Source organism: Marmota monax, unplaced genomic scaffold (genome assembly GCF_021218885.2).
Source record: "Marmota monax isolate L192 unplaced genomic scaffold, Marmota_monax_Labrador192_F-V1.1 WCK01_AAM20220418_F8-fsc00004, whole genome shotgun sequence".
Lineage (NCBI taxonomy): Eukaryota > Metazoa > Chordata > Mammalia > Rodentia > Sciuridae > Marmota > Marmota monax.
This window is the reverse complement of record NW_026692881.1, coordinates 19,377,402-19,391,164: the sequence shown is the minus strand read 5'-3', so window position 1 is coordinate 19,391,164 and position 13,763 is coordinate 19,377,402. Positions and strand designations below refer to the sequence as shown.

Here is a 13,763-nt window from a genome sequence, read left to right as displayed (position 1 = left end):
ATACAATTGTAACTTACAAATGTGGGGAGAAAAAAAAAAGCTCATCCAGGTACCACCTAAAATCATGCCATGGAACGCTTTTACACACTGCCTTCACAAGACACATAGAGCCACCAAAACACAGAAATACAAACCACTGGCTGGGGATATAGCTCAGCTGGTAGAGTGCTTGCCTCGCATGCACCATGCCCTGGGTTCAATCCCCAGCACCAGGAAAAGAAAAAAAGAAAAAAAAATCCAAACCATGTTCTCAGCCCTTGTCCACGGCCTGCAGGATGCAGCCGGAGACAGCCAGTGTGGCAAACAGGTTGGCAGTTTCTAATAAAGCCACACACCTCCCACACAACAAAGCACTCGCACTTCTGGGCATTTTCCCAAGAGAAATGAAAACACATCCAGACAATGACCTGTGCATAATGTATAGCTGCTTTATTCATAATGATCCCCAACTGGAAACAATTCAAAAAAACCTTTCACTGTGAACAGATAAAGAAAATGTGGTACGTGCATAGGATTACCGTTCTGCAAGAAAAACAGCAATGACAACAGAGACGCACACAACAAGGACAAACTCAAAAGCATGCCAAGGAGAGAAGCCAGATACACAAGGCTACCTACTGTGGGACACCATCCGTGTGACATTCAGGAAAAGGCAGAAGCAGGGAGGTAGAGATCCGTGGGTATCAGCGTTTGGGGGAAGATATGACCACCCCAGGGCATGAAGGAAGTTTTCTCAATGACAGGATTGCTCTCTATCTTGTTGGTGTAGTGGTTACACAACTCACACATTTGTCAAAAAAAAAAAAAAGAATGAACATTATGCCTCAATTAAAAAGCAACAACTAATAAGCCAGGTCTTCATGAAGAAGGAGGGAGGAGAGGCTGGTGCTCCCGACCCCCAAGGCACCCCCATCGCTCTGCCCCAGGCTGTGCTAGGATTTGGATCATCTCACAGGAGACCTCCCAAAGCTGAGTTGAGCCTGCCACTCTAACTCTTAATTGTAAGTCCCTTCCACATCTCTGAAATGAAGTGGGTGCTGTTCCCTGTCCCTCATGGGTGTGGAGAGAGAGCACTCTAACAGTTGCAAAGCACCATGTCCTGATTCCTGGGGTCTGAGAAATTCTGAGCACCTTCTTCCTACAGGGAGGTCTCCAAGGCCATCAAGATAGCCAGAGGTCAGGCCTGCCAGGAGGAGTTGGTCCCAACCCCTTCTCTCAGAGCTCAAGCTGTCTGAGTGATGTCTACTGGGCACCCCTTGTCCCTGGACCATGGGCTCCTGCAATTGGCCGACCCTCCCATACCTCTGGACACCTGAAATCCAGAACACTCCAAATCTCAAGTCCTACCTCAGAAATCAACATCCCTGCATCAGCTCTTTCCTGTCCACTCTGTTGTTACAACCATAGTTCAGGCCATGTCACTTCTCTTTTGAATCAGGACCAGGCCCCCTGTGTACAGCCACATAGGCTGTGTCCCGAACACTCCCAGGATGTGCTATTTTCATGGAGGACCATGTGAATTGGGGGCCAAAAGCGGACGTCCTGGCCAGGGTGGCCACCATTTTGAGTCTCTGCTTCTGCTATCCCCCTCTCCCATCTCAGCTGGCCTGAAATCCCTGGGGGCAGGAGACAGAAAGCAAAGTGGGAATTAACCCGAGCACAGCTCTGGTATCAAGGGTCCAGAGAGGACCGCTGGAGACAGGGCTCCTTCCGTACACCATCCAACTTCCTCCCCGCACTTTGACATGCACCACGACCCCGTTAGGTCTCCATTCTAAGATGAGTAAATTGCAATTTAGACTAGTGAAGCAACTTGTTTGAGGCCACACAGCAATTCTGTGGCAAAACTAGGACCTCAGCACTGGTCTTCCAATGCCATGTCCACAGTCCTTTACCCTCTGCAGTGCCTAAAACTAGAATTCATCTCCCTAGGAGTCCAAGATGGTAGGCTGTGGGGGTTCAAGGTGGTGGGCATGTGGGGGGCACAACTAGCCTACCAGGGGCCCGGGACCCTGAGTGGACCCCCAATCATGACACCTGACTCCCACAGAGCCCCCAGAGAGGGCCCCCTTAGTGGCAGCTTTACAAGCTTCTTGGGAGCCCCGGGGGCCCTGCTCTAGCAAAGCTGCAGCTGACACATGGAAACTCACCCCCATGGCCCCAGTCCTCCAGGGCATTCATGAGCTGCCAGACACAAGCCTGGCCAGCCCTCGGGCTGACCCTCGCCAGCTCTGGATCACATTCTTGCCCCTGGCAGGGTCCCAGGGGAGAAGCCTGAACACATAGCCTCCAGAATGAGCTGCCCATGGCCCACACCAAGCTCTGCCCCAGAACCACTGTGGAGCCCCTATGTCCAGCCTAGCCACCAAGGAGAGACAGGGAGCAGGAGGTCACCACTCAACCAGAGCAGTGGCACTAACCCTGATGGTGGTGCCCAACCCCCACATGGCTCAACAGGCAGTGTCTTGACTTTTTCCCATTGTCACTCTGACACAGCCCCAGAGCTAAGTTTCATGTCAAGGTCACCCGGTCAGAGTGAAGAGCCCAAGGCCTGGACCCAGGCCTGACTGCCTCCCAGCCAGCCCAGCAGCTCCATCTCCAACTGGGAGGCCTCTGGAGCTTTGCTTTTCTCATCAATAAAATGGAATCACAGCAGACCTTCTTCGTGGGATTCTTGTGAGGATTAAATGAGATGCTGTATATAAAACTCAGGAAGTGGCTGCTGTTATTATGATTATTACCATAAATTACATTGTTCCATCCCTTCCTACCTCCACATGCTGACTCAGACCATTCTCCCTGCCCCAACTCAGCCTCTGCAAATCCTGCCTATCTTAAGGCCCAGCTGAGTTCCACTGCTTTTGAGATCACCTTGCCCTTAATCCATGGCTCTGAATCCCAATGCAAGCCTGGTCATTTCCATCTCCTATGAAGGAGGCTTGTCTCCCTTTCTGGATAATGGGGCAGGGCCACAATCCCAAGCATTGGAGGCAGGAGGCCCTGGTTCAAACCCTCACCAGCCACAGATTTGCTACCTGACTTTGGGCAAGTTGCTTCACCTTTCTGGACCTTGAGTTCTTTTTCTGGCTCATCATAACTGCTCTGCCCTCTCTCCAGGTGGTTGTGCAGGTTCAGCGAGTTCATGGGTGCGAAAGAATTTTGCAAATTTTAATACCTGACCTCAACACGTCTTATATTTTTTTAATAAATGCAACAACTACCACCATAGGAAAAGATCAGCTTGTTTCAGCCCAGTGGGAGGCCAGACAACTGTAGTCTTATTTTATTCCAAACGCTCTAATCTCAGATTGCCAGGACAGTCCCCATGTGGACTAGCTTGCACGCACTAACTGAACAGGGCTCCCTCTGGGGTAAAGAATTTGAGAGAAAGGGTGGAGACCCCTGACTGAAGGCAGGAGGGCCATTGGGAGGGGACTTGGGTGACAGGGGTGATTGCAAACCTGGGCAGAAGTGAGCCTCCTGGTCTCCTTGGAGGGGCCCTTTGACTGCTCTTCCCTCCAGGTGTGGCCAAAGCCCATTTCTCAGCTGCAAACCTTTCCATCCCCTTCCCACCACGTACCTGCCTTTCTCTCAGTTATCAAGCCGACCTCAATTCCTTTCCAACCCCCAAACTTGGTTAGGGGCACTGCTCTGGACCTGTGGGGACTTCCATGCCCCCAAGCTGAGCATCCATCACCAAGTAGACTTTCCCAATCCTGGTTCCTTACAATCCCCCAAGGGATTGTGTGCACACTGCATTGACTTGGCTCTTCTGTATCCAGAACACCATCCTTGTGAGACTGAGAAAGACAACTCAGACCAGTTTCCATATTCTGCAAAGCAGTTTCCTGGCTGGGAAAGGCTGCAGGATTCTTTGTGCCTGTCTGTCCCCCTGATGGACTGTGAGCCTCCTGGAGGCAGAGAACATCATCTTTTTTTTTTTCTTTCTTTCTTTTTTTTTAACTGCTATCTCCCTAGTGCCTAGCTCTGAGCACATAGCAGGTATTCAACAAAAGCTATTGAAGGAATTGCCAGTTTGATTCTTCCATCTATTGTGCAACTAGCAGGTGTTCAGGTAGGACTCACTTTGTGCCTTGCCCTTTCTAGTGGCCAGTGGACACATTGCAAAACAGAGGGAATAAACGGGGTAGCTTCCTCCTCTGCCCAGCACCAAGATCCCAGCCCACACCCCTGACTAGAGCTGTGCATGCTCAAGAACCTTCAGCCAGGTGTAGTAGCTCACATCTGTAATCCCAGTGGCTAGGGAGGCTGAGATAGGAGGATTCCAAGTTCAAGACCAGCCTCAGCAATTTAGTGAGGCCCTAAGCAACTTAGCAAGACCCTGTCTCAAAAAATAAAAAGGACTGGGGATGTGGTGGTAGGGGACCCTTCAATATGCAAGGAAAAAGGAAGAGAAAGGAAGTCTGTGTGTGTTGATCTTTCTTGTATACCAGACACTGCACCCGCCCTTCATATCCAAACTTGACTTGCCCTCCCAATCCCAATCTGTGGGAAGCCACCCGTACTGTGGCCTCACTGATCCCATCCTCCTCATGGCCTTCCTGCCCTTATGTGGACTCCTTCCCCCCCAAGTGTGGGCTGAACCCAAAATTCACTTTTAGAGAAAAAATACAGCCGAAGTTAAGCATGTCAATCCCAAGACCAAGTTATCAAAAACACCATCATTTCCATCTTGGTCACTCTCCCTGGCCTCTCTGGAGCTGCTCCCTCTGGGAAGGCCAACTGCCATATCACAGGAGGCCCCATGGAGACTCCCATCTTGTGGGGGACCAAGAATGCCAACAACTGAGTAAGCATGGAAATGGCTGCCCTCCAGGTGAGCCTTCAGATGAGGCTATAGCCCCAGCCAATATGATTACATCCTCTCGAGAGCACCTAGTGAACCACACCAGATTCCTGACCACAGAAGGTGAGATAGTTGAATGTTTGTTGTTTAAACTGCTAAGGTTTGTACAGCAATAGATAATTAATGCAGTACTGATCATTTCGTTTAGTAGATAAGGAAACACAGGCTCTGAGAACTAGTGACTCGTCAAGGTCACATAGCTGTAAGGGGGCAGGGCTCAGTCCTGAACTCAGATCTGTTACACCAGTGTGCTCAGCACCCTCTCCCCTGCCTGAGCCTTCCACTCCACCCAAGCCAGTTTCTCCTTGACCTCTCAGCCCTTGTGCACACACCTTCAATCTTTAAGACCCAGAGTGAGGAGCCACGTTAGCACCCTATCATCTCCCCAGAGCACCTGACTGCATATTGCCTGGAAGAATGAACAGAACATGATGCCCAGGTGGGGAAAGGAGTGTGTCCAGGAACAGACGACTGCCACCTCCATAGCCAAGTGCATCTCCAAACCAAGCCTCTCTCACACACTATGACACCCAATCTGCCATTCCCAGCAGCCAGATGTGCAGGCAGCTGTGCCTCTGAATATCCTCACTGCTGGGAGGCAGACCAGTCCTCCTCCTCTTCCCTTTTCCTACCTCAAGGTTCCAGAAGGGGATTCTGGATGATTCAGCTTCCTGTCCCTGTCTTCCCAGTACCTCTCCAAAGTCCACCAGGCCAGGCCTGAGACAATGAGGGGAGGCATGACTCACATCAAAACACCCTGCCACACAGACCTCCACCCTGAGTTCCCCCGCCTGAGTGCATGCATACACACAGATGGTGGGAGTGCCTAATAGGGGACATGAGCACTCCGGGAACACTGTCCTGGGGCCTGCCGTGGCTGCAGGTGCAGGGGCAACCACACCCAGGCCTGAGGCACCTCCACAAAACCTTCATGAAAGCCTGACCCCATTTACCACAGGCCAGTGCCCTGCCACGGCGCCCATTAGTCCACTGGACCCTTGCTACACCTCTGCAGGAAGACCTTGCCATCCCCAGTCCATGCATGAGGATGCTGAGACTTGGGCAGACGAAGGGACCGCGACCCTAAAACACACAGCCAACAAGAGCAGAGCAGCCGACTCTCACCCAGAACAACTGCCCCAACTCCCCTTCCTCTCTGCACCTTGCCTGGCCTCGTCACCCAGCTGTGCAGCTCAATCTCACCTCTTCTCCCTGACACCCACCCCTTCAGCTCCAGCAGGCAGCAGTACCCCACATGCTTCCCACTTCCCCACTGACTGAGTACCTGCTGGTGTCCACTGAGCACCGAGCACTGAGCTGAGTTAAGGGAACATGGAGTTGGGTAAGCCTACCACCTGCCCTTCTAGAGCCTGCAGGCCCAGTAGGATGCGGGTGTGCCTGTGCACAGAAGGTCACCGGCACGCCCCCAAGCTCCAGGGAGCTCACCTTGGCCTAAGCCCCCACCACTGCTGCTGGGAAACTGGTGGCTCCCTCCGCACTAATCTCAGGGCTCATAAGACCATGGGATGCCTCCGCCCCCGCTGCTGGCTTGAGGACTAAGGAACCCAAGAAGGAGAAGTAGGGAGTCATCCTGATAGGACAAGGCCTGGCATCCCCTCTGAGTCACCAGCTGCATGACTTTAGCTAGCCATTTCCTTTTCCAGAGCACAGCATCCCCTTCTGTGAAAGGAGGGAGTAGGAACCAATATCTCAGGTCACTGAACCCTGGCACCCCCAGCACTCAGGTTTGTGAAACCCAGAAACAAAGCTGGGATTGACATGTCTGAGTGTGCAACAGGTGTTATCCAAGTGTCAGTCCCTCAGCAGTGGTCCGCCCCTTGCCCTGGGAGGGAGTGCCTAAGGGAGGTGGCTGAGGAAGAATAGAAAGTGAAGAGAAAAGAAGAGGGGGTCAGGGAGAGGAGAGGGGGCATCTCAGAACCACTGCTGCCTCCCTTTGTGAGCCCCCACCCTACCCCCACCAGCCTGCCCACAAGACCAGGAGCAGCTCTGGGAACCTGCCTGATTAAAGAGATCAAGCCTGCCACTGCCCAAACCATTTCCAACTGGGAATTCATTTCCCCCGTGAGTCCCCTGCCAGGCTGGTCCCAGAGGAGCCTGACTCCTCACCAGCAGCCTCACCACACACACACACACACACACACACAGAAGCATAGGCACAGAATATACCACAAATGTGGCTGCTCACATGGAAACACAGAACAATACACAATCCCTTCAACACACAGACAAGTGTGTATACAAAGACAGACCCAAAACACACTCTGTGGACACCAAACACACAGAGACCCAAAACACACCCTCATGCACAGAACTAGATCATGCCACCACCACCCTAGAGTCCTGAGTCAGTCTCTGCCACTTCCCCTTCATCCACCATAGCCCAGCAATCCAAAATTTGGGGGCTTTAAGCAAACCAAAAGCCCAGGGCCACAGAGGAAATACAATCTAGGACCACGTCAACGTGTCTTTGGGGAGTCTGTGCAGGCCGAAACACCGCTAAGAAGGAGCCAAGCCCTGCACCTCACACTGGCCCCACGCCCCTCCCAGGAAGCAAAACCACCAAGTAGCTGGTGTGTGCATACAGGGTGGGCACGAATGCAGACGCGTAGGACGTGCAGGCAGGGGTTCTGGCAGGGGCTGTGTGGGCACCACACCCCCTAGACTGATGTGGATGGCAGTGGTGGCAGTGGCTGGGGCCAGCTTAGGGACACCCAGCCTGAGACAGAGGCAGGCAGATAGGGCATCTGATTAACACTCACCTAGGGACACCCAGCCTGGATGCCCACCCACGCCATCCTCCTGTCCCAGGGAAATGGGGCATATGGAAGGCAGTACTGTGTCTCCTGGGCTCAGAAGGCAAGCCCTCCTGATTTTCCCCAAATTCCCTGCTCACATCCATCCATGTGACCCTCAGGCTCACCTGATGGGGCTACCCCACAGACACAGGAGAACACGGAAGCTCAGGAAGACCCTTGCCCTCATCACAACCCCTGCCCTCTTTCGTCCACTCCAGATCATGAGCTCGGGAGCTCTCGGGGTCCTCTGGCCGCTGTGATGCTGTGCTTGGAAGCAGCTGGAGGGCCATGTACTGCGTCCGGAGCCTGCACTGAGTGCCTCTCTGTCCTTCCCAGGCCACGAGATTGCCCAAGTCTGACTCCAGTGGAAAATGTCAGGCGGCTCCAGACCCTCTGCCAACAGCGAGCCCTGAAAAGAACCCCCACCCCACAGACGGATAGGCCAGGCCCAGGTCAGCCCAACCCAAGTCTCGGGCCAAGGCCCAGGCCAATGGCACTGCCCCTGGCTGACTCCGGATTATGTGTCTTCCAGGGCCTTCCATCTGTCACTTGGCCCTCCGTGCCCAGGACAAAATAAATTTCCTTTTAAGAGAGCCAATGATTTGCATTTCCCATGTCTTTCTCTGCCTTTTCTTTTTAAATTAAAATTTATAGTCCCAAAGTTCAGAGCCTAGAAGGGGGATGCCAACTGGTCACCAGGCTCGGCTTCCCAATGGCTTCTGCTACCACCCTTCTTCCTGCCTGGGCCTTTCCCAGGTCCCTGGATGCCCAGCAGACTCAGCAGATGGAGTTGTGGAGTCCAAGGGAAGGAGCTCAGGGGAGTGTGGCAAGGTCTTCCCACCGTCAGCGTGCTTTCTGTCACCAGCCACTTTGTAGAGGACCCCAGTTCCTAGTCCTGAGGAAGCCTTCCCCTTCCTGGGTCTGGTACCACATCAGCCATGTTGCTTCCAAGACCACAGCTCTAGAGCCAGAGGGATGAGAGGAGAAGCCAGCCAGCCCCCTCCCCTGCACTCCTGTCAGTCTCACAGTGGAGGGGGCCCCAAGGATCAGAAGTTCTGACACTCTGAAAACCCAGGCACTGTGTGAGCTGTCACTAGCACACTCATGTGCTTAGACGCAAGCCAGCACAGGTACATACCCGCAGACACCTCCAGTGCACACTCATGAGCACAGACACTGGTGCACACATGTGTGTGCCACGCATTCTCTCCAGCTCCATCAAGGAGCAGAGCACCACCTCCATAGCCCACATGTAGCCCCCAGCTGTGGTCTGCCTCAGGCCGTGGAGAGGTGGGGAGACACCCAAGACCTTACATCCCACTTGGGAGCTGATCAACACCCTGGGAGCAGAACGCGGAGACTCCGTAGGGGGACTCAGCTGCCTGACCTTTCCACTCCCAGCCCTTCTTGCTTCCCCACTCCAGTGCCTACCACTCAAAGGCGCCCCTCGCAGCCCTGGAGCCCACCAACCAATGAGGAGGCAGGGGGATGACCAAGCCCTGAGTCCCAGTGCCCCTCGGTCCCAGCCTCCCAGGTGGTCCCCAGGTTGGGGGTGGGCGGACCCCTAGGATCGGCTGGGGCCTTACCGTGGAGGGTGCTCCGGGTGATCTGTCCCCCCATCTCCGGCAGTGGACAGGACAGCACGGCCACCACCGTTTGGCCGGCTGGCCTCGTCACCAAGCCGCCCCGGGCGCCAGCTCCCCTCCTCCTCCCCCCAGCCCTCCCCCGCGGCCGGCCGGCATGGCAGGGCCGAGCGGCCCCTCCTGCGTCCCCACGCGCTCCCTCCCGCACGCACACGCCCGCCCGCCAACCGGCCACACACGCATGCACACCCCCTGGCCCTGCTCACGGCCGCCTCCCGCTCCCACCCACTCGGAGCCTCCCCGCCCCCGCGCTGGTACAGGCGAGGGGATCTGTCATGTTTATTTACATAAGGAGGAGGAGACTGGAGGCTTCCTGAAATAGCCCTCCAGAGCTGGAGATGCCCCAGCCGCGCGGGCGGGCGCGCGCGCGCGCGCACACACACACACCACACACACATCACACACACACACACCCATGACAAACACACACCCATCACACACACACACACACACACCCATCACACACACACACCCCCATCACACACACTAGCATCATTCTATGGATGTAGTGACACACAAAGACACCTCACCAGGCCTTTGTCACAAGCTACTACATGCAAATATGGGACTAGTGGGGCTAGGAAGGGTGCAGGGAGGGAGCAAAACAGAAATCCTTCTTTCCCTCAAGGGTGTTCACAGTCCAGCTAGAGGAGCTTCTTCACGCATAGCTAACAGTGTCTGTCTTCTTCCTGGCTCTGCCCCAAGCACTTTTCAGTCGTTAACTCCTTTGGTCCTCTCGGGCTGAATGATGAGGCCAGTATTACCGCTATTATCGACAGGTACCATTATCTTAAAGGAGTATTATCTTAAAGGTGAGAAGACTGAGACACAGATTTCTTACCTAGAAGGGGGCAGGTCGGGGATGCAGATCTAGGTAATCTAGCACCAGAATTCAGGCTTTCATTTCCCAAGAAATGGGACCATCCCCCCCAATCCTACCCTGAAAAGGGAAAAAATTGTCCCTTTTATCGTGCATGTACATACACACACAGAGAGCAACACAGACCTGCACTACACACCTAAATCATGTCAATGGTTATGCACAAACATGTCTCATAAGCTCCTGCAGGCATCCACCACCATGCACACCTAGCAACTTCCTGCCTACCAGGCACAGAGTCAATGGTTACACACATACCCTGCACACACTCACCACACCACACGCATTCTCCTACCAGACTCCTGCAATTTCTGGAGAGATCTTAAGGTGCAGAACCTGGCACCCCACACTTGGAGGAGAGGGGAAGGTGCAGACAAGATGGAATGAGAGAGGCCGGGAAGGCAGGCCCCTCCAACCCAAAGCAAGCAAATAATGACACTGGCACCCAAATCATCATTGGGAGTGCACCCCCTGATGTTTATTCTAGGTTGGAGGGGCTACTATTGAATCCATTTTGCAGAAAAGAAAGTGGAGGTTCTGAGCAGCTAAGGAGCTTGCTGCAGTTCTTCAGAGAGGAGCAAAAGACACCAAGCCGGGTCTCTGGGACGATCTCACTGTCCATCACAGGGTCTCCTCAGGATAGTGGCCTTTTCCCAAACAACAGCACAAATCCCTCCTCCCAGGCTCTAGCCTGGCCCCAAGCCCTTGGGAAAAGTCTGGATGGGAGAAGAGAGGGCTGGGGGCTGGGGAAGGAGCCGTGGGACAGGCAGGGGCTGCCCCACGTAGGATGGAACTCAGAGGCCTGGCTGCTGTGAGGGACTGTGTTGGGCCCTGGGTCCTCAGCTCAGGACCCTGCTGCTGCCATCCCCTGTGAGGTCCTGGGGGGGAGGGGCAGAGAAAATAGGGAGGGACATTCAGGCCTGACCTGGGGTGAGCCACAGAAGCTGAGCAGGCCCTGGGTGGAAGTGCCCAGAGCCCAGCATGCTGCCAGAGACCTCTCCCTGGGAGAAGCTGCAGCTTGGTCTTACCCAAGCAACCCCCTTTCCACAGGCACAGGCTGGCTCCCGGCTATGCACTCACATGCACATGGGCACTTCTTGTCGGGGTGGGAGGCTCAGGCAGTCTGACCAAGAGGAAGTCACCCAAACTCCTTTTGTGGATGACAATTATATTAATACCAAATACAAGGCCTTGCTGTGTGCTCAGCACTGCTCTAAGCATGCTGCAAGGATGAACTCATTCAACCCTCTCAACAAGACCAAGAAATGGGTTTATTTTTAATGCCCATTTTACAGATAAGGAAACTGTGGTAGAACAAAGTTTCTTTGGAGGCTGTTCCTATAGCAGGAGAGTCATTCCCTCATCCCACCTGCCTTTTAATGCACCTGGCTGGGCCCTTGCATACCAGTCCTTCCCCCACACCAGCCTCCCTCTCACCTTGGCTCCCATCTTATTGCCACTTGGGTGTCCCTTCTCCAGCCACCCAGATCCAGGAATGCCTCTTCCAGGAAGCCTCCCTAGGGCCCCAGCTACAGCGAGTGTCCCCATCTTGGAACTTGTCTCTCCTCTGAACCCAAGCTCTACCTCTCCTACTGCTTGTCTTGCTCCATCCTACACAGAGACAGCTACAGCCTGGCTGGGGCCTTGTCTGTCTGTCTCAGCTTCCCCTGGGTGCATGCTGACAACTTAATACAACTTCATCCACATTTATTGAGCACCTATGTGGCAGACACTAAGCTTTGCACTGGGGATGCAATGATAATCCATGAGAAGCAGAGCGGGCTGTTATAGTCCTGAAAGAAACACATTTATCAAGTAGCCTCAATAAGGAACTTAGAATCACAATCCTAGAAAAGTGCTCTGAAACAAAGAGGCAAGGTTCTGGGGGGACTCAGGGCAGGCTTTCAGGAAGAGCAACGGTGAGGGCTGGGTTGTGGCTCAGTGGTAGAGCGCTCGCCTATCATACATGAGGCATTGGGTTTGATCCTCAGCACCACATAAAAATTAAAAAATGAAGATATTGCATCCACCTAAGAAAACTAAAAAATAAATATTAAAAAAAAATGCCGAAAACATGCTAATGTCTATGTGCTGTGGAGATAGGTTGATAGACAGAATACTTCAGAGAATGAGTGCAACATGTGCAAAGGCCCTGGGGCGAAGGGAGCCCAGTGTATTTGAGAAGCAAGGTTAGTACAGCTGGAGCAAGGTCAACAGGAGGAGCCTGAGAGAGTTGCTGTTGGCAAGTCCAGATGAGCTGGGGATACACCAGGAAGGCCTTAGGAAGCAGGGTGGAAAAACCAGCCTTTTTCCTGAACACAATAGGGAACCCCTAACAGGTTTCAATAGGGAGGAACCAAGACTAGCCTTGCATTTCAAAAAGGTCACTCTGCCATCTGGTAGGGGGTACATGTGGAAGGAGGCAAGAAGTGCCAGAGCAGAGAGCAGTGGCATCCAGCAGGGTCGGGCCTGCGCCTGGCTTACTTTGGCTGCCCTCGGGCCTAGCATCATGCCCCCACAGAGCAGATGCCCACGAATAGAACTGAATTCATGTAATTCTCCAGAAACACGATTGTGGGAAAGTAACTAAGCCAGAGGGAGGGGAAGGTGGGGGCTCAAGAGCTGGGAGTCCACAGTGGACTGGCTCAGGAGCCCTCTGTCTGGACACCTGAGCAAGAAGAGAATAGAGGATTGGGAGGCAGTGTGGGTGGCTCCCGACCATCCCAGCCCTACGGGGCAAGGGGTTTCCCAGCAGGCTTACCTGGGCTTTCCATACTCCATTGCCCTGTTTTCAACAGGAAGTAGCCGTGTCCCTATGTCTGCAGCTTCCCTCTCTACCCCTTCCCCGCGCGGTGTCCAGGGCCTCTCCAGAGGGAGACAGAGATGCACCCCTCCTGCTTTATTCACTGGGGCATCACATGAGGGTTCATTTGGTTGAAGGATTCTGTTACTAAAAGGGGTGAGCAAACCACTGAGCTGCATCATTCATTCACCAGGCATTCACCATGGACCAGCTGGTGAGCAAGACCCAGCCCCACCCTTCGGAAATCCTTCAGCAGATGGGCCAGGAAACATGATTCCAGATCCCATTGAATGCTCTGCTGGGATCAAGGAGTGAGGTTCCTCGGCTCTGGCTGAATCCCCGCAGTGTTCCGTTTGGTAGCTACACTTTGCAAAGGCCGTGAGAGGTTCTACTGAGGGGAGGTTCTACTGAGGGGAGGAAGGCTCTACTGGGGGTTCTACTGAACTGCGCTTTAAACCCAGCCCTGCCTGACATCCAAGTTCATGCTCTATCCAGAAAAAATGCCAAAGAGCATGAACTCCTCTTGCTTGAGGAAGAGAAGACATAAGGACAACAGCTAGCTGTGCCCTTGGGGACTCCCTGGCCTGACAAAATCCTTACTGGGTTCAGAAGAAATCCACTCCCGTCCAGTGGAGCTGCAACTGCCCACTGACCTTACCTGGAATCTCACTCCCCTTGGCTCTCTGAACCGAGTCAGCTCTCAAACTGCAGCCACCCCCAGAGCTGTCCCTGCTCTGCCTTCACCTCCCTGCCT

The 13,763-nt window shown here is 53.8% G+C and overlaps 1 protein-coding gene across 5 annotated transcripts in view; it reads right to left on the bottom strand.

Moving 5' to 3' along the window:
- The window catches only part of Neurl1 (neuralized E3 ubiquitin protein ligase 1), a 72,281-nt gene that overhangs the window by 24,207 nt on the left and 34,311 nt on the right, over positions 1-13,763 (bottom strand). Inside the window, exon 1 of one of the 5 annotated variants that reach the window (XM_046450360.2) lies at positions 9,270-9,380. The exons of 2 other annotated variants lie outside the window; for them this stretch is intronic. In XM_046450360.2, coding sequence (XP_046306316.1) covers positions 9,270-9,303 — 34 coding nt within the window. In that variant the 5' untranslated portion in view covers positions 9,304-9,380. Of the gene's footprint in view, positions 1-618; positions 808-7,808; positions 9,205-9,269; positions 9,381-13,763 lie in introns of those variants that run through there. 2 more of the 5 variants (XM_046450361.2, XM_058581288.1) reach the window with 2 other exon arrangements.